Below are 25,623 nucleotides of genomic sequence, written 5' to 3'. Positions count from 1 at the left end.
GTATCTCCATTTGAATTCTCAGCCTCCCTTCCTGTCTGCCTCCGCGGTAGCGTTCCATACCTCAAAAACCCACGTGTGTTATTCCCCCTCAAAGACTAGTGAAGTGCCTTCATCCTGCGTTACCATGGCAAATAAACGGAGTCCGGGGGTCATAAATAAAACCGGAAGTCCATTGTCTCGGTGGGTCATACAGAGCCAATTACTGAGCATTTTAATTGACGGACCTGTCAACTTGAATAAAGCACTGGTCACAAAGTTCCTCAAGCTAGGGCTAAATAACACGTCACTGTACATTCTAAATGTACAGCCTTGGCCAAAGCAGATACTCAAAGTGAGCCTTAGGGCCTGGTCCAGTGGCGAGATTCTTGACTGAATTAAAAATACAGCAAAAAAGAAAGAAGGGCGTGGATGTGATCACATAATAAAAAGCAGAAAAATTAATATTTAGACACATGGTTTAGATTAGTATTGGTGGTGAGATATTTCTTGCAAGCCTTTACAGTCTGAGACTATAAGTACAGTAGTAGAGCAATCAGACAAAGAAAAACAATTAGTCATGAATACTGAAGCTAAAATTGCAGCTCTGGGTTGTGTCTCATGATCACATGGTGGTATAAAGTCTGTGTGTGTGTGTGTTTTTTGCCATTCTCACATAGGCTTTTTCAAAAATGTCACACAAGTCCCAGCGTACACCAATAAAATTCAATTCATGAGCGAAGAGAAGACAAAGATGAAGCACATACACTACGAGTAACAAAGTGATCAGACCATGGGCGTCTTCATTGAGTGTTTTTAGGTGTGACTGTGGTTACAGACACTGCGGCTCTATTAAGTTAATTCTGACATTTTTTTCTCAATATATTATACATGTTTGATGGGAATTACCGTATTTTCACGACTATAAGGCGCCATTAAAAGTCTAAAATTTTCTCCAAAATGGACAGGACGCCTTATGATGCGGAGCGTCTTGTCTATGCGTTCCAAAACCTGACTGACACCCGACACGCTGTTTATATAGAGAAAAGGCAGAAGTGACTGTGGACAGGCATGCGGCAAAGAAGTCGGCCAATCAGTGAAGGGTGGGCGTGTATATATATACACATATGGAGAGCGAGAGAGAGAAAAGGCAGATGTGAGTGAGGACAGGCATGCGGGGAAGAAGTCCGCCAATCAGTGAAGGGTGGGCGTGTAAGTGGACGCTAAAGGGACGCTCCAAGCAGGTACCAACACCTGTATAGAGTGTGGCTATGTGCATTGTTGCAAAACAACTTCGGTTTTGGTTTCTAAGAACCCCCGAAAATAAATTCTACAAAGAGACACGCCTACGAAGCTCAGTTCAAACTTCAAGCCATCGGTTATGCTTTTGGCATGCGTGCCCATCTCACAGCAGCGGTGAAAAACCAAGTCAAGCAAATGAACTCTGAGCTTGCCGTTATTCCCGGAGGCTTGACTAAAGAACTCCAACCGCTGGACATCGGCATCAACCGGGCGTTCAAAGTAAAGTTGCGAACGGCATGGGAACAATGAATGATCGATGGCAAACACAACTTTACAAAGAGTGAGAGGCAGCGCCGGGCGAGTTACGCCACCATTTGCGAATGGATTGTGGCTGCTTGGACGAACGTGTCTGCTTGCACTGTTCGAGTTTTTGGCAAAGCCAGCATCATTTCTGTGGAGCCACATGGCAATGAGAGTGACTGACAACGAGAGGGAACACGGCGTTTTTGATGGATTACCGGTACTTGCACAATTGTTCAATTCTGATACAGAGGATGAGGACTTTGATGGATTTCTGGGTGATGATTGATCGAAAAACGTGAGTACATTGTACGATGGCTAAATAAAATACAACGGAACTCAGTTTTCCGTTGCCTTTTTAAAAACGTGTTTTAGCTTGTATCTGTATGTCTTGGCATGCTACCGTATGCTACAAGCTAACGTGTTTTTAGCGTGCGCGCATGCATGCGGTATGTTTAAGCTGGCGTATGTTTTACCACTTTAAAATTGCGCCCAATAATACAGTGCGTTTTGTCTATGTGTAAAATACAGAAATAGCACCCATTAATGAGACTGCGCCCAACCATACGGTGCCTCGAATGGTCGTGAAAATACGGTACCTAAAACATTAGCAAAGACTGAGAATGATGTAGCACTAGAAGTATATCAAACTTTAAGAACATGAATGCCTTGGCTTATGTTTATCTGGCACAATTGCGACCTGAAGCTTGTTAGTTAGCTATGCTTAACCCCGAAACTGCACATCTTCCCATGAGATAGTCCACTGGAATGGTCATTTTAGAGAGCCTTGTTGTTGGCTGTGAGTGTGTGCACCTCACATACACAAAGCCAGAAGACCAAAAGAGAAACCCTTTTTTTTTTTAAGTCCTACATGAACAGACAGCTAGTAGACACGGGCTTCATGCTGTGCGCCTCATTGTAGCAGCAAGCAAAAGGCCCTGGACGTCTTGGTGGGATAGATTTCAGATACTGTATATTTCCTCTGTGAATTAATGAATCTTGATGGCAGTCTGTGTTTTATCCAGAGCCATTCTAGTTTTAAAAAATGAGCTCAGTGTTTGTGCTTTCTGTAGAATGAATCGTTAACCCTAAGACGGTTTGCTCATTAATTAGTCTCAAATATGCCAGTCAGTCCCCAATTATTATGTTATGTGGGCAATTATAGTGACACAACTGCATGAATCACACACAGATTTTTACTGGCTAATTGACTTTTTATTTTCCCTGCAGACAACAATCATATTGGGAGTGAAAGTTCCAAAATAGGATTGGGGGTGAGTATGCAAGGCTTATGACCATCATAGTGTCATAACTTCTTCCGAGCAGACGTCCGATATGCCACCCGCACATACACCAATAGGCACCGACAAAGACACAACACCCACACACGAATGCTCTCAATCCAGCCACCTACACTGCTTCCTCCACGGCATCATCTATCCTGTCGTGACATTTGCCCTAGATTGCCAACCCAAGAGAAACATTCGTGCCTCTTAAATATTTTCATCCAACACATCTAAAAGCTGGTGAGAAAAGTCACACAAGCATTCCTTTAGATTCACCCTCAGGGAGTTTTGTACAAGGAGCATAAGAATCTTTTTTTTTTCCCTGCCGGTGCTTCGACAGATAAAGTCTGAATAGAAGAGAGAACAGAAGAGGACACACCAACTGGGAATGTGAGGACCACTCATTAGTATCACTCTAGTGCATCGCTATGAGGGAGAAGAAAGCCATGGTACTGTCTGATGTTTTGAAATCAACCATTAAAGCAATGAGACACAGAGAAATCATAAAGTGCAGTGGAAGACTGGTGAATGAGAAATGGAGACATAGGCTGGATTTACAATGCGGGGACCCTATTTTCGTGCCCGGCGCATGTCTAGAGCAGTGTGGTCGAACTGTACGCATGGATGAAGTTTTCTTTCTTTTGCTCTTTTCATGGACGCACTCAGGTAGAAATGGGCGTTAGCGCATTTGTGGGGGTGAACACAGGCTCTCATTTCTTTAAATTCAGTGCAAAAGAGCTGCATGGTCACCATGGCAGTAGCATAATTAACTTGCTGGAGTCAATGCAGGAGATCAATGCGCGCAAAGTAAGTTGAGAAGGAAGTGCATGATCTTCAATGGGGGATGATGTAAAGCTGGCAGCTATAAAGTGTGCACTTGGAGCCCGCCCTCCACCCCTCTGTGTGTCTGCCGACAAAGATTGCTTCTCATTCTACGAGAAGCGTGGCCATCACGAGTCATTTCAGCCACGGGACTCGAATGATCAGAATGGTACCATCTCTGCCTCAGTTTGAGCCAGGAAACCCCCTTCATATAGTTTTAGAAAATTGCATCTGCCTTCCAATTGGCCGCAGTCAATAATCCTTAGATGCATTCTCAATACTATTTGTCCCTAGAGTCAAGGGAGCCTAACCGAACTGGAGCCTACCCCAACTAAAGCCTATCCAGCCAACTGACTTTGGGCAAAATGGGTGTGTTGTTCGGGTATACAACATCAATGATTGGCAGACAACACAGCTTTGTATGTGGCAAGTCAGTGCCAAGCAGGTGTTGTGGAAAGTATGCGTGTTGTTATTCTACAATGTTTGCGGATCGTGCATGTTGAATTTTGTCCACTGTTCTTGAGCAAACATGGTCGCAGACAGAAAATATAGACATGACAGTGCGTGTCAGAGTAAATCCTACCAATCCACTTGACCTGGGTCACGTTTCAACGGCCTTTCACACCAGCCAAGAAAAACCTGCGTTGGAACATTTTGCCTGTCTCAGGAATGAAAAGTAATTTGGCTTTGAAAAACAAACCAAAAAATAAAACCTTGCTTTACTCACTTGGAAATGTTTGTTTGGCCTTGCAAACACCCCCACGTGTTCTCATGCACAAATCTTAGCCTGGCATTCCTAAATCTATTTTGCTCACACAATCAAACATCAAAACTCACACAAACCTTCAACAAACAGAGGACAGATGCGCTTTAGAATGGAGGACTTACAAGAGCATGCAGCCACAGTTGTGATAGTGTGAGATTCCAATAAGATGACAACTGAACACACAAGCACTGATACACATGCCTGTACAATATAAACACAGTTCAAACTTTAGGGCAGTGGTTCTTAACCTGGGTTCGATTGAACCCCAGGGGTTCGGTAAATCTGTCTCAGGGGTTCGACGAAGCCTCTGCCATGGAGGTTAAGACACACGTGCCTCAACATGTCACTTAGTTATGACACGCCCGCTTAGCCATCACTGCCTGCAGATGATCACTTGACATTGCTTATCCAATCAGTGCTGCGGGAAATTTAGTTCGCTCAGTAGTCACCGTGTGAATGTCGTGATAGTACGTCATACAATTTTAAAAAACTACAGTCAAACCTCGGTTTTCGAACGTCTCTGTTCTCGACCAAATCGGTTATTGACCAAAATCTTCGAGTTTTTTATGCCTCGGATGACGACCCAATTTCGGTTCTCGAACAAACTGAGCGCACTTGAATGCATCACTTGACCCCTCTCGCCTTCCTTACACGAGGAAGTGACACTTCCTCGTGTAGCGTTCCATTGTGAACAGACGTGTTCAACAATTTCTTTTTTTTTTTTTTTTTTAAGAGCGTGGTTTTGGTTTTTGAACAGCCTTCTGGAACGGATTATGGTCGAAAACTGAGGTATGACTGTATACTTAGGCAATATTATTTACTTTTAGGTAATTTTAGGTAATTTTATTTACTTTTTTTCAGTTTTTAATAAATGTGGGGGGTTTTTAATGTCTTGAATTTGTAAAAAATCATTTTTTTATTTTTCACGAATGAAGGGTTCGGTGAATGCGCATATGAACTGATTGGGTTCGGTACCTCTAACAAGGTTAAGAACCACTGCTCTAAGGTCTACAGTCAAACCTCGGTTTTCAAACGTCTCTGTTCTTGACCAAATCGGGTTTTTTTTTATGCCTCGGATTACGACCGAAAATCGGTTCTCGACCAAACTGAGCGCATTTGAATGTGCCACTCGACTCCTCTCACCTTCCTTACATGAGGAAGTGACGCTTCCTCCTGCGGGTTAACGGCAGACATAGGACGGTCTGTCCATTCTGGACGGACACCCATTTACATTCACACCTATAGGCAATTTGGAGCCTTGAATGAACCTGATTTGCAATGTGGGACGACGCCAGAGCACCTGGAGAAAGCAAACACAAGGAGCCAAGATACGAACACCAGGACCTCTCCACTGTGATGTACTCATCACTACACCACTCTATAATATGCAACCAAATTCTTGTGCCTTCCAAAAAAGAATATATGAAGAAAAAAAAAACAGTAAAGAGGCAATAGGCCTCATTATAAGTAGCCATATGCTGTCAACATAAGAGTGTAAGTACCAGCCGGTATGTTGCGTGGGCAGGAAGCTGTCAAGGTGCGGCTGATGAGACGATTCAAGGCTCTATCGTTTAGCATTCGTCATCGCACATGCTCTCCAACATCTTCAGCATGATAAATCTGGCCCATTGCCTCAACGCTGCAGCTCTCGCTCCCACATACGCACACTTGTGCTCTTGGCTCACACGCGTAACGCTCCTTGATGTGAAATATCAATTTGCATTTGTCCCCACCGCACTGCGAGCATGAAGCGCACTCATGCTGGGATGGCGCATCACTCACTCACATGGAAACCATCAGCTATGCTTAAAATACTGCACATATCGCAAGTGACTATATCAAAGCCCCTTTACCGCCTCCATTTAGATAAATAAACCGAGTCTTCAAGAGGATGAACACCGGATAAACAGTGACGGAGTAGAAAATACCAGCGCTATGTGAAAAAGGAAACGTGCTCTTATATTAACAGTTACCAATCTCCGTTGTCACCATGTTTTATGACACAACAATGCCATGCGTGGGTGTGGAGGCGGAAAAAAGGCAAGATGAGAAGGAAGGCAAATGTACACAGACTTGTTTTGTTTTATTGTCACTCAATGACCTTTTCCTGCGAGGCATACGTGCCTCTGTAATCCAAACATAGTATTCTGAGCAATATTGTGTTTGCGGAATAAGAATTTCGCAAACACAATGAGAAAACAGATGAATCAATCAATTTTCATCCATCGCAGGGGGTGGAGGACATGATGGTTTGAACCCATTTTGTTCTTGTGAGTGGATAGCAGCTCATTCTTTGATTTGATCCAATCCCTATTTATTTGTGGGTCATTGCATTCATCTGCAAAGTTCAACAAAAACGTCAAATTTACAGATTTATTTGGTCATGAGTTTCACAAAATCTGCCTCGCAAGTGTTTGCTAAAATATGTCACATAACTATGAAAACGAATGCATGTATTTCTGTTGATATTGCTAGCAAAATTATTTGCCTTTTGTACTATCCTCCTGATTACCAGTAGTTCAAATTTGTCCTCTGTAGAGGACATTTGTGAACCTAAATATCTCCCACCCAGTGCATCCAATCGCATAAACTCCTTTTGTTACTCTAAAGAGGACATTCAGTGCTTTCCAATGATACCAAATTTGTAGGGGTTAGAAAAAGTAAGAAAATTGCTTCCCTCAGTGCAAGCACTTTTTATGGGAAGTAATACTTTTTATCAAACACATTTTGTCTTGAAATGCTGTTGGCATTTCAATTATAAGACTCATATGAACACGTGAAAGTGTTGTTTGAGTTGTTTTAAGTGTATTTGAGCCTGTTTAAAAAATGTAGTGGGATTTCAAACATTTCTTTTGGAGTAGTCCAATTACTTCACATAGATTGGGGAATTTCAAAATAAATGTGATTGGACAACATTTTTTTTCCTGGTAGTCAGGAGGCAATGTAAAATGTGTCCGATGTAATGATAATCTCCTTTTGTTTTTGTGCCAGGATAAGAAAGATCTTGTATTAAGTATAACTTTGTGCTTGTTCTGTCTCTTGTCTACTAAAGATTAAAATTTTCTTCTTGACAATATACAGTACTTGACTGATCGACTTCATTGTATAATCGACGTTTTATGTGATATGTTCTGTTGTATTAGTGTTATTTTATCTTAAATGTTCTGGAAAGTGCTTGGTTACAGAAGCAGCTGTTGTGAAAGCATGACATAAATAAAGATTTTTTTATTGTGTCGTGTGTGTGTTAACTGCCAGCTAAAAATCTTACATGAGGATTGTCTGCAAAAGAGAAACTGGAAAAAGCTTGTGTGTTGTATTTTTCCTGGGACCTACACGCTATAATTAGTTGCTTCACAACCATTTTTGGGGAAATAAAATATCTGGTCCGTACAAACAGACGCAACCTTGTGAAAGCCTCTCGCCACAACAAGGCACACTGCCACACCATGCTGCCAAGTGTCGCCTTGCTTATTCTGACTCGACAGCTTCCTGGACTCGTTTCCCTCCTTCCTGTGTCCATCCTTCCAAAGGCCACTGTCATCTCCATACAACTGGCTTCCTTGACAATTCTATGTTACGTTTCCATTGTGTGGGCAGTGCTACCAAATAAGAGGTTTATTTTTGTATCGTCTATCTAGATACACACACAAAAAAAAAAAAAATGGAGCTGTTACCAAAGATGACGCGCTGCACTTTAGAAAATGGACATACTTTTGCAGTGCGGTGAAAATAGCAACATGTAGAATGTTGCTATTTTCACCGCACTGCAAAAGGAGGGTGGGTGAAGCTACGGCCCGTCGGACATCAACAACCTGCCTGATCATTATATCTGACTCATCATGCAAGTCTAAAAACAAAACCTCAAAGCAACTGTTATGTAAAGCTCCAAAACATTCAACCTGCTCATAATTCAGAGTACTTTTCATCTCAACATCATATCATTCCAAGAATTTAGCATAGTCCGAGGGTGGCGGAGGGGGCGCTTTCCAAAGGCTACTGATAGGATAATGATTACACCAACCCCATTTCAAGCATCATCCTCTCCATTTCTGAGTCAATCTATCAGTGCAAGTAGCAACTCTATCATTGCTCTTACCCACCAATCAATTTGGAAGCCACTTCTTATCCTCACCATCATCTCTCGCTCTCCTCTCAGCTCAGCCACCATGTCAGGGGATAAACAGGAGCTACGAAGAGTACAGCGGGAGCGGATGTATAAGAAGTGCACAAAGACTCCAAGCAGCAACTGGGGAAATGTCTTGAGCAGAACAACGCCAGATGTGGGGAGAGGCATTGCGCACATCTCCAAACGTAACGAAAATGGGGATGGAAGAGCCACAATTGAAGACCAGGAATGGGCAAATGAGTTTTTCACTTTGCTCCCCGTTCCAACCTCCAAGTCACAAGAATCCAGTTCTTGACATCTCTTCACATTAATTACCCAAGCGATTGTGAGAGATCTACACAGGAAACCTTCATCACACACACTGGTGAACATCCAGGGCTCAGACATTGTTCTAGTGGATTTATTTAAATAACTACGTGTTCACCGAAACAATAAACTGGACTGGAGAGACAACATGTGTGCTATGTCCAGAACCAGAGTCGCCGCCTCTTGCTGAGGAGATGTGATATCCTTCAGCATAAGCACCGCCTTGCTGAAGGACCTTTTAAGACTCCGTGGTGGCCTCTGCATTATGTCATCACGTGTTAGGGAGGAGGCATCGCAGACAGAAAGAGGAAGAAAGAAGAAGAATCGAGTCGTTAAAAGAAAAAAAAAACTAGCTCCGTCCTCGGCTGCCTGCTGGACTCCATTGATGAGGCGGCATACAGAAGGATGTTGGCCAAACTGACAGCCATCATGGACAACAACCTCCCTTGCCCCCCAATTATTCTGTTGAGTCCCTGAACAGCAAATAAAATGACAGCATTTTATACCCGAGATGCAGGGCAATGCGCTCCAACAACTAATTTATGCCTGCAATAAGAGTCTTCAACTGCTCTGAAATAATTTCAAAGCACACACACACACACACACACACACACACACACACAGCTTTCAGTCTTTTTTTTGCAATATTTTCTCTGGTATTAAGAACACAATGTGCCATATGTCTTCAACAATGCTTCTTCTTTTTTTTTTTTTAACTTGATGCTGTTGATGAATAACTTTTTGTTCATCTCATCTCGTTTTGATAATTGACGATTGCTGATGAATGATTTTGATTTTGATCATTTCGATTTTTCCTATAATTGTATGTTAGCGTTTGCTGCTTTAAGCAGTGCATTTCTCCCTTCTGGGATCAATAAAGTCTACTCCTCCTCCTTTTTCTTCTTCTCTCGCCATTTTTTTCTGCCCAGCAGCTAAAAGCAGAGCTCTCAGTCTCGCTACCGGATAATCTCATTAAATAAACTCAGGAAAGGGCAACGTACCTCTCTGGTTTGCAAACACATATAGGTTCTACATGGGTAATTTCTCTCACCACACACACACACACACACACACACACACACACACACACACACCCACACACACACACCCACACACACACACACGCACGCACGCACACACGCGCACACACACACGCACACACACACACACGCGCACACACACACGCACGCACACACACACACGCACACACACACACACACCACTAAAAATAGTGTCAAGTCGAACAGGGAAGGAAAAGAAAAATGGTTTGGGAAAGTCAGTACATGAACAAGATGAGCAGGAAAGTGAAAAAATAAACTGGAGCCATGCAGTTAATGTGTTGTCCCAACCTCCCAAGTGGGATTAGCGTAAATCTAATATGTCCCGCTGTCACTTCAACTCCTTTTAGCCTCGTGTTAAGGACTAGCTCAGGAAGGGAGCGGGGCTCCTTGGAGCCCGAAGCTGCTAGGATTAGTGCACAAGCTTCCTCTGCACCACACTAATCAATTTGCGACTCCGCTTATCTGCCTACCATGCACTGCAAGACATCAGTTACTAAAATAGACAATTACATATATACTGTAGGAGTGGTGGAAAGTACAATTTGAGTAGTTGTGATACTTAGTGGACAAAATACAGTTTCATTGATAAATTTATCAACACTAAAAAAGGAAGGCGGCACATCTGCATCACAATTGAGGGGTTCAAATTTGAATCCGGGCTCATGTGCAGTTTGCACATACTCCCTGTCCCAGTGCGGCTTTTCTGAAGTCCGCAGGTGTGAATGTAAGCGTCAATGATTTTTTTGGTCTAGAAAATGGATAGAAGGATGAAGACTGAGCTGCTCTACAGTATACCTAAGTTTAAAAACATAAAATTGATAGCCTAATATAATTGCCTCTGTCTTAAAGGTTTTCGGAAAACCAGAAAAAAAAAACAAATTCAATGAAGAATCCACTTGTCTCAATTCAACCTTTGTTCATTACATGGCTAAGTTTCTTCACAGATCTAAAGAAAAAAAATGTAGCAAAATATGAGCCTCTTTTGAGCAAAACGCTGTGTTCTGCACACAAAAATTCAGATATCTCAAATATTTGGCTATCGTTGAATAATTGTGTCTGGTCACAAGAAGAGTTGAAAGGAGTAATGATGTCACCAGGGTTGGAAAGTGTCGGTGTCCCATTTTTTTTTTTCTATGTGAGGCCTACAACCCTTGTGCAGGCCTCAGACAATAAAACTGGCAAAACACACTGGTCTGTCTCTCTCTAACTGACTCTCACTTTGCTTGTCACGGTCTCGAGCCACTGTGGACATGCTTCTGAACTTAAAAAAAATAAATAAAAGGTCAGGATTTTCCCAGATTGAACTAAACATTCTGTTTATGTATTTCAATAATGACCATGTAAATCATCAGACTGGTGACTAATAAGTCTCAATCTGCCTTCTTTTCATTCAACTTCATTTATTTACTGCTGAAAGGCTCACAACTGTTTGTTTTTTTCCATGTATACAGCAGATTGCTTCAGTGGAACGACCCGAAGACGTCGTTTTTTTACGGGATGGATATATTTTTGTCTCCTGGCATTGGTGGAAATTATGACAGTCTGCCTTGTAAGAATATTGTTGTGTTTATTTATTGATGCAACACACTAAAGCCCTTATTCACCCATGTGCCTGAGAGGGAAAAGGCAGTCAACCGAACATTTTTCTGGCTGCGCAGTCCCTCATCCACTTAAGACTGTCATTTATGCTCCTTCATTCCAGATAGGCACTCTGGGTGGAACAACCCTAAAATATGGCTGTTCCCTGTCAAATCTAGCCTGAGGCATATTCTCTCATCAACTTAAATGCTTTTCCTTTTAGATTTCTGAAGCTGTACTAAGTCAAGGTGAAACATCATATTGCACTTCAGGTTTAGATGCAATTACTTTTTACACCACAGGTACTAATAATCTTGTAAAAGAGACTTCCATAAAAGCTATCAGCAAAAGCTATTTGTGAAAATGTAGAACATGCAAGATTACTCCATAATTAAATTAACAATGGTGGACCGCAGCATGGTTGTTGCATTCGCGCTCTTCAAAATAATGAGTTGACTGCGTCGCAACTGCAATTAGCGTACACGTGTTATTGAATGACATCAAATAAAAATTAGAAATACACGTAGAGTGCCCTGCATAATTAAATAGCACTCCTGGTTAAGATATGTTAAAGGCCTTCAAATGAATTCTATTTTTTCCAAGTGCACTCTCATTCTGGGCAGCACGGAGATCAGCTGGTTAGCACGTGCGCCTCATGGTACAGAGGTGCAGGGTTTGATTCCAGCTCCGGCCTTCCTGTGTGGAGTTTGCATGTTCTCCATGTGCCTGCGTGGGTTTTCTCCCAGTACTTTGGATTTCTCCCACAATCCAAACATATCCATGGTAGGTTATTGAAGGCTCTAAATTGTCCCTGGGTGTGATTCTGAGTCCAATGGTTTGGATGTGTGCCCTGCGATTGGCTGGCAACAATTTCAGGGGTGTACCTCACCTACTACCCAAAGACAGCTGGGATCGGCTGCAGCACGCCTGCGACCCTTGTGAGGATAAGCGGATTAGAAAATGGATTGATGAATACTCACAGACCGAAAATTGAAGACATGATGAAAATGTGTGTTAAGTAAGTATAAAATGTTCACGTCTACAAATGCTAATTAATATAAAGTAATTCCCCCCGCTATCCCATGAGCAGTGTACATCGCAGTCAGCGGGTCTGCTCGCCACTGGTTATATTTAAAGGCTTTGCTCCTCACACTCAAGAGTTACACAGTGAATAGAAACCATGTGCAAATATCAAACGTGTATTGGGTGCATTCCTTCCATTCCGATTGGTCCATGCGTGTGAGCCAGTGAGGCACATGTGAGCGCCAGACCAGAATTAAGTGTTTAAATCTTGCATTGAAGAATGCACTAATCCAGAAGATGTGTAACTGAAATCCATCCATCCATCCATCCATTACCCGAATCACTTTATCCTCACGAGGGTCATGGGCGTGCTGGAGCTTATCCCAGCTGTCTTCGGGCAGTAGGTGGGGGAGACCCTGAACCAGTTGCCAGCCAATCGCAGGGCACACACAGACAAACAACCATCCACGCTCCCAACTACACTTAGGGACAATTTAGAGCAGGGTTGCCAACCAGTCGATCGCGATTGACCGGTAGCCCGCGCACTGGTCCCAAGTCGATCGCGAGGGATGAGCGCCAGGAGAAGCAGTTCAAAATGGTGCGCTACGATAGTGATGTTTATGCATTTAACACGCTGCAAAAGTGCATCCCATACATCCGCGTCAGGTCTCCCACGAAGGTAGGCAGCTATCTCTGCCACATACAATGAAGCAGGTGTGTGTGTGTGCGTGTGTGTGTGTGTGTGTGTGTGCGTGCATGTGCGGTAACGGATTGATCGCGCGTGGTTGGTTGCTTGAAAAGTAGATCTTTGGTCAATAAAGGTTGGGCACCCCTGCTTTGGAGTGTTCCATTAATTCATTCACTCCCAAAGACGTTTTTAAACGTCTTTTCAGACTTGGTCTAGAATTGACTGGTACTGAATGAGTTGTAATCTGCCAAGCATGTTTTTGGAATGTGGGAGAAAACTGGAGTACCCAGAGAAAACCCACACAGGCATGGGGCGAACCTGCAAACTCCACTCAGGAAAGCTGGGGTACCTGAGCACTGCGCCGTGCTAACCAGTCAACCACCGTGCCGCCGTAATTGAAATCATATTGCTAAAAAGTGTGTTCATGCGGATGTGGGTTTGTGCGTGCTGGACAATCACACAAACGGCTATTACACAAGATGCACCTGCTCTACCCATGCTGCCATCCGCTAAGAGAACAGGAAGAGCCACATTACGGTGAACTTGACAAACGTGCTTCTCTCTCACACTTTCTCGGTACACAATCGCACCAATGTGACTAATATTGAACAACTGCCACTAGCTAGCTCTTCTCAGTCAACATTCTTCTCCCGACGCCCACCTCTGCCAAGACAGCGAGCGCACAACTGACTCATCTGTTTCCCCAAAGGCGCTCGCAAAACAAGCAGCTAATTGTGGAAGCGGTCGCTCACACATAGAATTAGGCTCCTGTGGACTGAACGTGAAAGCAATCATTTACTTAGAAAGTGACAGGCCTCCTGTCAATATCCTCCTTTAAAACCAATTGGGCTAAGAAGTCCAGTTGATTACAAGCCTGATTAATTATGAGGCTGTTAATCAGGAATGACTCAATGCAATAAATAGATCTCTTGAACCATATTCACAGCAGAATGAGCATTATGAGTCAGAAGGTCTTGTCTTTTTTTTTTTTTTTTTAACACACAATAACCAAATCCTTCGCATGCTTGGCAACTCAACGCGGAATGTTTGACGATCAACCAAGCGACTCCGGCAAGTGGCAGAGAGGTTGAAGAGGTCCTGGCAGAATGGTTCCATTCCCCAGAGCCAACCTTGAACAAAAATAAGTGGCATAATAATGGATGAATTGTGAGGACTTGATTGTTGACTGATTGCGTCCCGGGGACTTTTGGGAAAAAACTGTGTACTGTACACGACCACTTGGCAGTTGGCAGCAAACAACACAGACGCCGTTCAGTCTCAACCAGCTTGCAGTCGAAAAAATGACAAAATGTCCACCATGCGGAGTTGAAGTGCATGCATGACTTTTTTTTTTTTTTCATCGACGATAATGTGATGAACATTGAGTCAAAGCGCAGCTCAGTTCAGTTTTGGCCCTGACACAGTAAAAATTAGCCTCAAACATAAACACATACTATACAACAACATGTATAATATACATACACTCACGGTATATCAAGTATAAAAGTTAGGCCCGCTATTTAACATCCTAACCGCCCGAAGATAAAAACTGTCTCTAAAATAAGAGGGCCGAGCCTGAAAACCGTGTAAGCGCCTGGCCGATGGTAAGCACCAAAAGAAATTATGTGGCAGATGCCTGCAACCCTGTAAAATATTAAGACGTTTCCTCCTTTAACGAGTGTTATCTTAGGGAGTGTAAACCAGTATTTTTTTCCCAGCTGATCCTACTACCCTAGTTAGGTGCTTCCTGTGCTGTTATGTTCCCAAACCAAACCAGTATAGACCAGTCAGGATGCTTTTTATCGCTGACCTACAAAAATTAATTAAGGTCATAGTGGACATACCATATCTTTTGAGACATCTCAAATAATAAAGCCCGGCAATGCTTTTTTTTTTTTTTTTTTGATCATATAGCTGACACTATCAGACCAGGAGAGGGAGACGAAAATCTGAATGCCCCAAAATTTCACCCAGCAAACAAACACAATGAATCGATGATGTAAGTGATATTTTTTCAGCACAAAACAACGGTTCTCAAAATTTGTTGTCCTTTTTTCTCCACATAAAAACATAGTCTGACAGATCCACATAAAACCAGATACCTAAACACATTCCAAAAAAAATAAATAAATACCCTCACCGTCACGCTCAATTTAGCTGTGGTAAGTGGGAGCACGCCACATCTTTTCTTCAATGAGCCAGCTGGTCTCATCTTGTGCTCCATAGCATAGCGTGTCGAAAGACGGGCATCGTAGCCGAGCTCAAAATAATTAAGCATTTCTCTGCTCCACTGTTTCTATTTAAATTGTGCTTTTATTATGTTTGTGGCAAGACTTGCATATTTTGCACGTGACCATGCTACCGATCTCAGATTTGGAAAAATATTTCCACATGCTCGAACAGCGGTATGTTGTGCTTTGGCAGGTGTTGTGATGTTGGTTGCTTGTGTTCTTCACACAGTTACTGCCCATGCATTATTGGACATAATTCTGTGAATTAGTTGACCAAAAGCTTTAAACATCAATGCTGTGTAGTTAAGTGCACTAATCGGTTCAACCCCTAATGCATGCAAGGCTTCCATACACCTTCTCCCAAATGTCGATCAAGGACATTTTAATCAAACGCCTACTCTGATTTAAAAAAAAAACAACAACAACAATTCCAACTGGGCCTAAAGGTAGATTACCCATGATCAAGTCAAGTCAAGTCAAATACAGCTTTATTGTTAAATGTGTTGTATGTGCAACATACAGCACAGATGAAATTTCTTCCCTCTTAAACCAGACAACAAGACAACAAGAGGAGCCGCTGCGGGTGCCCGCGCCACCATCAAAAGAACAGTTAACATAAAATAACAAATCAGATCTAAATACAAGCTTAACAGAAGGGAGCTTTGCAAGAAAAAAAAATTAAATCCCATTTTAAAAACTTCTACTTTTCCTTAACAATTACTGTAATCAAATGCCCATCTTGATGAAAAACCAAACCAGTCCAATGGGAGATTACCCATGATCATATCCAAAGACAAGTTTAACCCAAGGGAGCTTTGCTAACAAAAAATCAAAACCATGGAATTTCATGCAGCACAAACTCAAGTCTTGCATAGCTAATAACTCTGCTTATCTTGGAGTACATATTATAATTTTCTCGGAGAAGTTCGATTGCTGAACGCTGATAGGTTGATTTTTATGGAAAAGACAGTGGAAAGCAGGATACAGTATTAAGAATGTTTACGGCAAAGCTAAATTGTTCGACGGGCATCAAGCCATTCAGCTTTTTATTTGCCGTTTTTCTGCTGCGGTTCCATACTACGGACAAATTAATGGAAGGCGGCCACGAGAGTGTTCCACCCCCCCCCTCCCCGCCCTCCCGTCCCCAAAGTCTTCCCACCCTCTGGTGTCATCTGTGCTAGTATTTTCCAATGGCGCATGACCTCCTGTGCGCGCTCCACTTTCCACTTCGTTTAACCTCACGGAAGAGATAAAACCTTGTCGAGTGTCAACTTCTGCCACGAGGGACGTGAAGTCAGTACAGGAGGATGACAGCGGAGACAAGACAATGTGCCTGGCCTCATTAGACCAACCCTTGTTTTCCGTCCTACGCCTGGAGTTGCCAGGAATAAAGTCCAACTTGAAGACAATGTTCACTGATGCTTGTTTCTCCAAACTCTGCTCATGATTTAGTCACCCAAAGACTCTCGCAAGCCATATTCGATTACCGTCAAGTCATAATTTATAGAACGTGATGAGACAATGTTAGTTTGATTACGTCCTTGAGAGAATTCTGACTTGGCTAAAAGGGTGGAAGACAAAAATATATTAATTTAAGGCCCGTATCTCACTGAGCAGAGAAGGGTTACGAATGTTTGTGCATATAGCAAATGTTTTTTCGCCAAGGTTTCGTACAAGGTTGCAAAGACGTTTGTCAGACATTCGTGAACAGTTTTAACGGTTGCAAGCAGTTTTTCTTGAACGTGGATGGATGGTTCATTTTAAGGCATATTCATTATTCCCGAGGAGTCGATTTTCAGTCATTCACTTTGATATTTTATATTGTTCTGCATTGTTGTACTGAGTAAAAATGTTTGATCATCATCTTTTTCATTTAGTTTGAGCGAACAAATCTTCAAATGTGAATAAAAACATTCGAAAGTCGTAATCTATTTGTGATGTATTTTCAGCGTGAACATTGCTGAATGGTTTCCAGTCCGCGAAAAGCAACCAATGTTTTTCAATCTTTATATGTCTACAAAATTACTTTGTCGGTCATTCATAGATTTTATGCGTCACCAGTGAGCTGCACTGTCTTTCTCAAAAGTCCTTAATGGCTTTTCAAGAGAAGAATGACCTTTTCAACATTGTGCTTGCAACAAACACGCATGCATGCACAGATATAGACACACAATGCCATCTTTGGTCTCCAGAGACAGCACCCTTTGTTTGCTCTGGCTAATCCTGCAATACCAACAGTGCATTTGGCCACATACCGGCTTCCTTTCATCCACCCCAAGTGAGGGCCAGTGCAGGTTGAATGCAAACAGCTTTTGGTATTTTAACTACCGTATTTTCACGACTATAAGGCGCCATTAAAAGTCAAAAATTTTCTCCAAAATGGACAGGACGCCTTATGATTCGGAGCGTCTTGTCTATGCGCTGAGTTCCAAAACCTGACTGACACCCGACACGCTGTTTATATAGAGAAAAGGCGGAAGTGACTGTGGACAGGCATGCGGCAAAGAAGTCGGCCAATCAGTGAAGGGTGGGCGTGTATATATATACACATATGGAGAGCGAGAGAGAGAAAAGGCAGATGTGAGTGAGGACAGGCATGCGGGGAAGAAGTCCGCCAATCAGTGAAGGGTGGGCGTGTAAGTGGACGCTAAAGGGACGCCCCAAGCAGGTACCAACACCTGTATAGAGTGTGGCTATGTGCATTGTTGCAAAACAACTTCGGTTTTGGTTTCTAAGAACCCCCGAAAATAAATTCTACAAAGAGACACGCCTACGAAGCTCAGTTCAAACTTCAAGCCATCGGTTATGCTTTTGGCATGCGTGCCCATCTCACAGCAGCGGTGAAAAACCAAGTCAAGCAAATGAACTCTGAGCTTGCCGTTATTCCCGGAGGCTTGACTAAAGAACTCCAACCGCTGGACATCGGCATCAACCGGGCGTTCAAAGTAAAGTTGCGAACGGCATGGGAACAATGAATGATCGATGGCAAACACAACTTTACAAAGAGTGAGAGGCAGCGCCGGGCGAGTTACGCCACAATTTGCGAATGGATTGTGGCTGCTTGGACGAACGTGTCTGCTTGCACTGTTGTTTGAGTTTTTGGCAAAGCCGGCATCATTTCTGTGGAGCCACATGGCAATGAGAGTGACTGACAACGAGAGGGAACACGGCGTTTTTGATGGATTACCGGTACTTGCACAATTGTTCAATTCTGACACAGAGGATAAGGACTTTGATGGATTTCTGAGTGATGATTGATCGAAAAACGTGAGTACATTGTACGATGGCTAAATAAAATACAACGGAACTCAGTTTTCCGTTGCCTTTTTAAAAACGTGTTTTTAGCTTGTATCTGTATGTCTTGGCATGCTACCGTATGCTACAAGCTAACGTGTTTTTAGCGTGCGCGCATGCATGCCGTATGTTTAAGCTGGCGTATGTTTTACCACTTTAAAATTGCGCCCAATAATACAGTGCGTTTTGTCTATGTGTAAAATACAGAAATAGCACCCATTAATGAGACTGCGCCCAACCATACGGTGCGTCGAATGGTCGTGAAAATACGGTACATAACCCCAATGCACTCCAAGCCTCGGGTGCTAAACAAAGCTGCACATCAAAAGCATGCAGATACCTGCATTAGCTCATTCAGTACCAGCCAATTCTGGACCAAGTCTGAAAAGACGTTTAAAAACGTCTTTGGGAGTGAATGAGTTAATATTCAACACCGGCTTCTTTGACTTGTTAAAATGGCCACGGTGAAGTTGCAAAGACGGTGAACCGGGCCGCATGATTGCGTCAATTGTTCCCTAAAGCCCCGTACATTTGACAATTTTAGAAATTAATAATCAAGTTGAAAATAAAATGGCCTTTCAGACTGAATGTAAAGCTAAGGCAAAGTAAGGACAATGCTGGGCAGTCAGACACCGCTCGTTGGTTGTATATGAATGCTTCTTCCAAATTTTGGGGAGTTAAATTTGTTTTGTCTCCGCTATTTGCAGTCAAGACCTTCAAGTCTCAAGCGAGTTTCAGGTTACTGTTCAGGAAAAAACTAATTCAAGCAAGTCAAGTTGAATCGCAATCAATTTCAAGCAAGTCGAGTCAAGTCATTACGTAATTTAAGCAAGTCGTGAATCAAGTCATACGATCTTGCTCAGTCACAATTATACTTGAAATTGGAGTGAATAAAATATTATTTACTGGAAAGAAAAAAAGTACATTTACAGCTCCAAAAATTTTATTCCAAACAAAAAATGGAAATGAGTTGATGTGCGGCCATGTCCAACCCTATTGCAGGACGATGGAAATTGGCTTGGAAAATTCAATGCACTTCAAGTGCGACTAATTTGTCCGGGCCACTAAAGCCAGGTTTCCAGCAAGTGGTACGGTTCAGTTTGCCACAGTAGAGCTCAGAACAGGTAACCCAAATCATATTGATGATGAACTAATTGTTGACTAATTGTATTTTGAAGCAGTCAAGGCAAACTGAGCGTACGCTATGTACATGTACATATTAGCAAAAGGAAACTTTGAAAGGATGGTAAACGGAGTAAACTTCACTCCCCTCCTTTGAAAACAGGTTTACAAAAGGAGTCCTCGGTACATCAGATCTCACAGTGTCTAAGGCAACAATTTGGCAGCAAGAGAAGACCCTGAACATGACAAATGGCTCGTGTTGAGATTTCATGCAGGTCATCCTGTGTCAGCGAAAACCCAGTGTCGGTTTAATGGATAACTCCCCTCACCGAGCCAGAAATGAGTCCAAAGTGACCATGGATGGTCACTGATAAATTTAGATATACTGTATAGGTTCACGGCATTCCCTCGCTCCTTCAAAGTTCGTTTATTGTGGATTCACTGTGTCTCGGATTTTCATTTGTGACCAAAGCTGTATTGAAGTTTTACCATCGCTATTTTGCGTTCTGAAATGTGGTCTAAGTCCACTGCTTCACTCAGTGTTTGGAAGCTCAACTTTGGAAAAAAGTTGTTCAAGTGCTGCCATTCAGATATTCAGAGTGCATCAAAAAAAGGAAGCCCAGTGCAGGTAGTACTATACAAGGAAAGTAAACAGCTACGTTCATCAATTATTGTGGGAGGAGTCACGCTCTGCAGTCCGGCAGCATATGAGGATGACAATATGTTGTCTTCATAACGTCCTTCTTTTTAATCGTAAAACGGCTTATCGTAAGCAGAATACCGCGTTGCAGTGTAACCAAAGGCACAGTCCTCATGGATTAATAATACTGCCAGGACTACAATAGTCTACTACTTCCGTAATATAATATTCAATAATAGCTAACGTTAATCAAAAAGGGGTTGTTTATTCATTTCCCTTATTCCCTATCGGAAATCCAAACAATTCAGACACCAACCTGCAACCCAGAACAGAATATGTTTGAAGTTTAAAATTCCACACTACGATTTGAGCCCTGCACTTATCTTATTGGTGTGTCTTGGGCAGTAAAGAGCCCTTGGTTCACTTCCCAGTGTTTTGATACCACAATATGTAATTTGAATGAAAATGAAATCAATGTGGAAATAAATGAAAGCAGTTAAAGTTGGTGCGGCACCCTTCTCGTTCCCTGCCTGCTGGCAAGAGGAAAACATAGAGGTTGTGTCCAAAAGCCGCAATATGGCGCGCATTTCATGTTTATTAAAAAAGAAAAAAAAGAAAAAAAGAGAGCTTCAGAATCGACAAAGTTTTTGCTTGTGGACATGCAGTAATAAAGTGGCTTTTCGTCTACATGAATAAACACACTGTTTATGGCCAATATTTATTTGTCCACGACTCCAAACCACACATTAATTCACAATCTTTAAAAAGGAACTGCAACAGGCTCTAGGGGGAAAAAAACAGCATATGACCGCTTTTGGTCAAAAGCTGTCAGCAGCCAGAACTTCGACTCTAAGATTGAATTATCCCCAAAATAGCAGCTATCATCTGTGCTTTCACCTTCCTATTTTAGGAATGTTATCATTCAACAGCAACCAAAACAGAGTCAAACTGAGTTAAAAAAAAAAAAAGGTACAAAATCCCATCTGTGCTGATTGATGAGGTCATGCTGGGGCACAACAGTGCTCGTCACGTGACATGTGGAAAGAACTCAACAAGTCTATGCAGTCATCACTCAATTTTCAGTATTTTTCTTGAACCATCGCGATCTTACATTGCACTCGCTGTCACTCGGCCATGTTAGTTAGCATCTGTATGATTTGTTGCAAAACTCAAGTATCAACTGGAGGGGCGTTGAGCAGATGACTGATGAGCCACTGCATTTCACTTATGTGACAGAACAAAGCTTTGGGTTACCATCATCCTTAATAATAATAATAATAATAGTAATAATAATAATGGGGATGGCTGAGTACCTACAGCAGGTGTGTCCAACCTTTTTTGACCGAAGATCTACTTTACAATCAACCAACCTCCCACGATCGACCAGTTACCGCACGGGCACGCACAGACACTCGCAGTAATGCGCAGGTGTGCATACGCACGCACGCATGCCATGATGAGCAACAGCCATAATGGCCCCTAACATGAATGAAACAGAAAAATAAAGTACCGGTAATTACAAGAGTTTGTGAGAAGGAGATCACTGTCTACCTTAGTAGAGACCTGATGCAAAGGCATGGGATGAACTTTTGCAGCGTGTTAAGTGCAGAAAATCGTACGTATGTGTAGTGTTTTAAAATGTTTCTCCTGACGCTCCAGATTTCCATATATATATATCTATATATAGATATATAGATATATATACAGTATATATATATCTATATAAAAAACGTAGGTTAAAGGTGACCTGCTTTTTCATTTTAATTTTTAATACTTTATTGAGAAAGTGAAACTGATAGGATGCTTAGGGTGCAGTGTACACTAACACAAAAATATGTAATATTAATAATATGCACACAGACACACAAAAGATATATTTTTCCATTCACCCATACAACCTCACAATTGACTTGTGACCAGTCCGCAGGATGTCGGTCGATCGATGTTGCATTGGGCCGAAACTGGTCTTATTTTAAGATATTGTGTGCTCATGGAGGCTGCTGATACCAGCCACCGATACCTAGGGCAAAAAAACTCTGACAATGAGCATGTCCTCCTCGGCAGTAGTTGGCGCTACTGTGGTAGTTAAACGAAAAGGCAAATCATCCTCTTTTTTATCCTTGTGTAAAATGAAATTTTATAGATATCAAAAGTACTACAGGCATCAATACTTTGTCAAAATATGAAAAAAAATGTGAATACACACACACACAACTGTAGTTTTTAAGTTTTAATATCACCATTCACCACTAGATGGCAGACATGGCTTAATTGCACTGATACCAGGTCTTATACTACAACACGAGTTGGTCTGAGAATTTTTTGCGGATTTCAAATTATATCTAGGGCAAATGTAGTGCCTCAATAATATTTAACTTTTGAGTGAATACATTTTTGGGAAAAATGCACAAAATGAGTTCTTCCACTTACATTTGGTTTGCTGTTCAGCAGTTTTGTGCCATCCTTGAATGATTACTTTTATTTAAGAGAGCCCTTTGCGCTGGGGCGTGGGGGGTGTCACCAGTATGTGGTTATTTTGTTGTTTGTTGTTGCGTTAAGATAATGGATCTTCTATTCTCAGGATGAGAAATGTATAATGAAAATTGCACTCTAAAATATCATTTTTGTCATACATCTGATGAGGAAGTCCGGGGTTCTATGTGGCCCCCGCATAGAACTGATGAAAAAAATCTGCCCCCCCCCACCAGCATTTAGGCTGCCCATCACTGACCTAAAAGGTTTCACTGGAATACGCGTGTAGGTGTACATGTGTTGTAACAAGGAAATCGTGTGCTAACGTAAATTCAAAAGAAGTGTGTCACAAATTTACTACAAGCTCCTGAAAGACCAGACTTGTCATGCGGTATGTCCTGATTTGGAGGATAAAACGGGTTTGGAGACATACTTTGTCCATCACTAACTACAATGTAATGATACATCAACGCCTATCAAACTGGTCCAGTGCTTTACCAGCTCAAGCCTTTGTGTCAGAGTTTCATTATTTCTAAAGCAATTCTATCAAGTTGCTGTTTCATGACTGTGTGCTTTAATAAAGTATGCTTCCTAAAGTGGTTGCCCTAAGGGGTGGAGGTTGGTTATAATAATGAAATGATACTTGCTAGCCGCAGACCCAAAATAATCATGGTTCAAAACCAACCTTGGTTTAAGGTCATGGTTCTGTTAAAATTTGTTACCTTATGATTGACATTTTATTTAATGCTCATTTTTGTATAATTTGAACTCATTTTAATGGATCTGACTGATCTTTGTGTACTTTTTTGGACTTTGTTATTCTTACAATAGAAATGATTTTGCACTACTGGTGCATGTTTTTTTTTTTTTGTTTTTTTTACCAAAAACAAACCAGATGGCAATTTTCAAGTTATAGATACAGTACTGTTTTAATACGTCTTCTCCATCACCATCATTAACACACGTGGTGCTTTATTGAAATGTAGTGTAAATTTACTGCAATTTGCCCTTGTAGTTCAATGTACCACTTTCTGAGATTAAAAACAATGCAAGATGTGACAGATATTTTTCAAATCCAAACTCCAAACCAAAAGTTTTCCCCTTCACAGCAGTCAGCTTTCCCGACACGCCTCACATGTATGACACATATAAGGTGTCAAGATGACAACAGGATAATGTAAAATAGAAACTACCAGAGCTGCTGCAGGTCTATCGTTTCCGTATGAATGATCAATATTTGATCATTGACAGAAATATTATGTTGCTTAGGGCCCCGTGGCCATGCATTGACTGAGCACCCTGGCACCTGGCTTATCATTGTAAAATCCCAAACAAAACAGGTGTTGTGTGAAGGGGAGTCATTTGGAGCGATTTTTGGCTCTCTAATGCAAAACCACTGAACTCACCTCCCCGCCGTGGCCGTCAAAAATCCCAAAAATGGACGGGTGGCTCTTGTTGACGATGTCGGCGAGCACATCGTAGCGGTCCTCCATGTGGTCTCGCCGGCCTTGGATGGAGTACACGGCGACGTTGTGGCTCTTCAACTCCCACGTCTTGGCGAACTCGGCGTCCAGGACGTCCAGGCCGCCGAAGCGCTCATTCTGCATCATCTCGGCGACTTTCCCCTTGACCATCTTGACGGCGTCGCGGCTCGACTTCACGATGGTCTTCACTTCGTCCGTGTGGAAGAAGTAACTCCATAAGGCCAAGCTGATGCACAGTAGGAACAGGGTCTCCGGCCGGAGCAGAAAATAACGCATGATACGACCTAAGAGGGACAGCAGGGTCATCGTATCCTCTATCATTTATTATGGTTTACAACCGTGGGAGAGTCGCAGCAGGTTGTGCGCGTTTACGCCGGCCAATTTCACTCCATGGCTTGCGTGTGCGGCGAGGACCCGTCGTGGAGAAACAGGCTCATTTAATCCAGAAGATGGACAGTTGATGAAGAAATGACACTTATTCCACCGATGTGTTCGAGCCAACCACTTCAGCGTTCAACCCCGCAGTGTTAGACGCTCAGTCCGTTGACCACTGGGGGGTCCGGCAAGTCCACCACGTCGGTTTCGACGAAGACTGCGTACCGGTCAAGGGTCGAGCTAAGCAGGCATCTGTTCTTTTGATCAACCAAGTTACTGTCCCCCCTGTCCCTCAAAATAGCTGCTTGAAGTGCGTCCTCACATTCCCAGCTGCCACACTGGCTGGCTGCGACCGAACACTGCTGCAGAGTGAATTCGCGTGCCGTGATGCCTTCACGTACACCAAGTTATCTCAAGACGCTCACCAGCAGCTCCTGTCACAAATTTTAATAACGTAATTTAAGTCTTACAATCGAGCCACGTGTAAATCATAGAAAAGGAAAATAACTATTAAATGAAGACAAATATACACCGAACAAACATGAATTGTTAACATTATCCAAGGTAATAATTGCTCCGTTCGTGAATCAAGATGCAAAATTTGCGCTCAACATAGACTGTATTTATTTTCAGAAAATAGCATAAGCAAAATGATGGAAATGAGAGGAGTAGTAAAGGCATGGACCAACCTCAACAAAGTAACAAAGGTATCAAGACTGAATCGAGCATTTCGTCAAATAATTAAAAAATAACTCAATTCGGATCTGTGACATTGATTTAAAATATTTTTTGAAGCCATTGGTAAATTCATTTAACTAGAGAGGCTAAAAG

The 25,623-nt window shown here is 42.3% G+C and overlaps 1 protein-coding gene across 1 annotated transcript in view; it reads right to left on the bottom strand.

Annotated features, from left to right (window-relative positions):
- Nucleotides 1-25,157, bottom strand: part of ppm1lb (protein phosphatase, Mg2+/Mn2+ dependent, 1Lb) — a 40,321-nt gene extending 15,164 nt beyond the window's left edge. Inside the window, exon 1 of the mRNA XM_086125564.1 lies at nt 24,340-25,157. Coding sequence (XP_085981690.1) covers nt 24,340-24,738 — 399 coding nt within the window. The 5' untranslated portion in view covers nt 24,739-25,157. The remainder of the gene's footprint in view (nt 1-24,339) is intronic.
- Nucleotides 25,158-25,623: the final 466 nt, after the last annotated feature.

The sequence above is a fragment of the Hippocampus guttulatus genome, chromosome 12 (assembly GCF_054856545.1).
Source record: "Hippocampus guttulatus isolate MCC_2025c chromosome 12, RoL_Hgut_1.0, whole genome shotgun sequence".
Taxonomy (NCBI): Eukaryota; Metazoa; Chordata; class Actinopteri; order Syngnathiformes; family Syngnathidae; genus Hippocampus; species Hippocampus guttulatus.
This window is presented reverse-complemented; position numbering and strand designations above follow the sequence as displayed.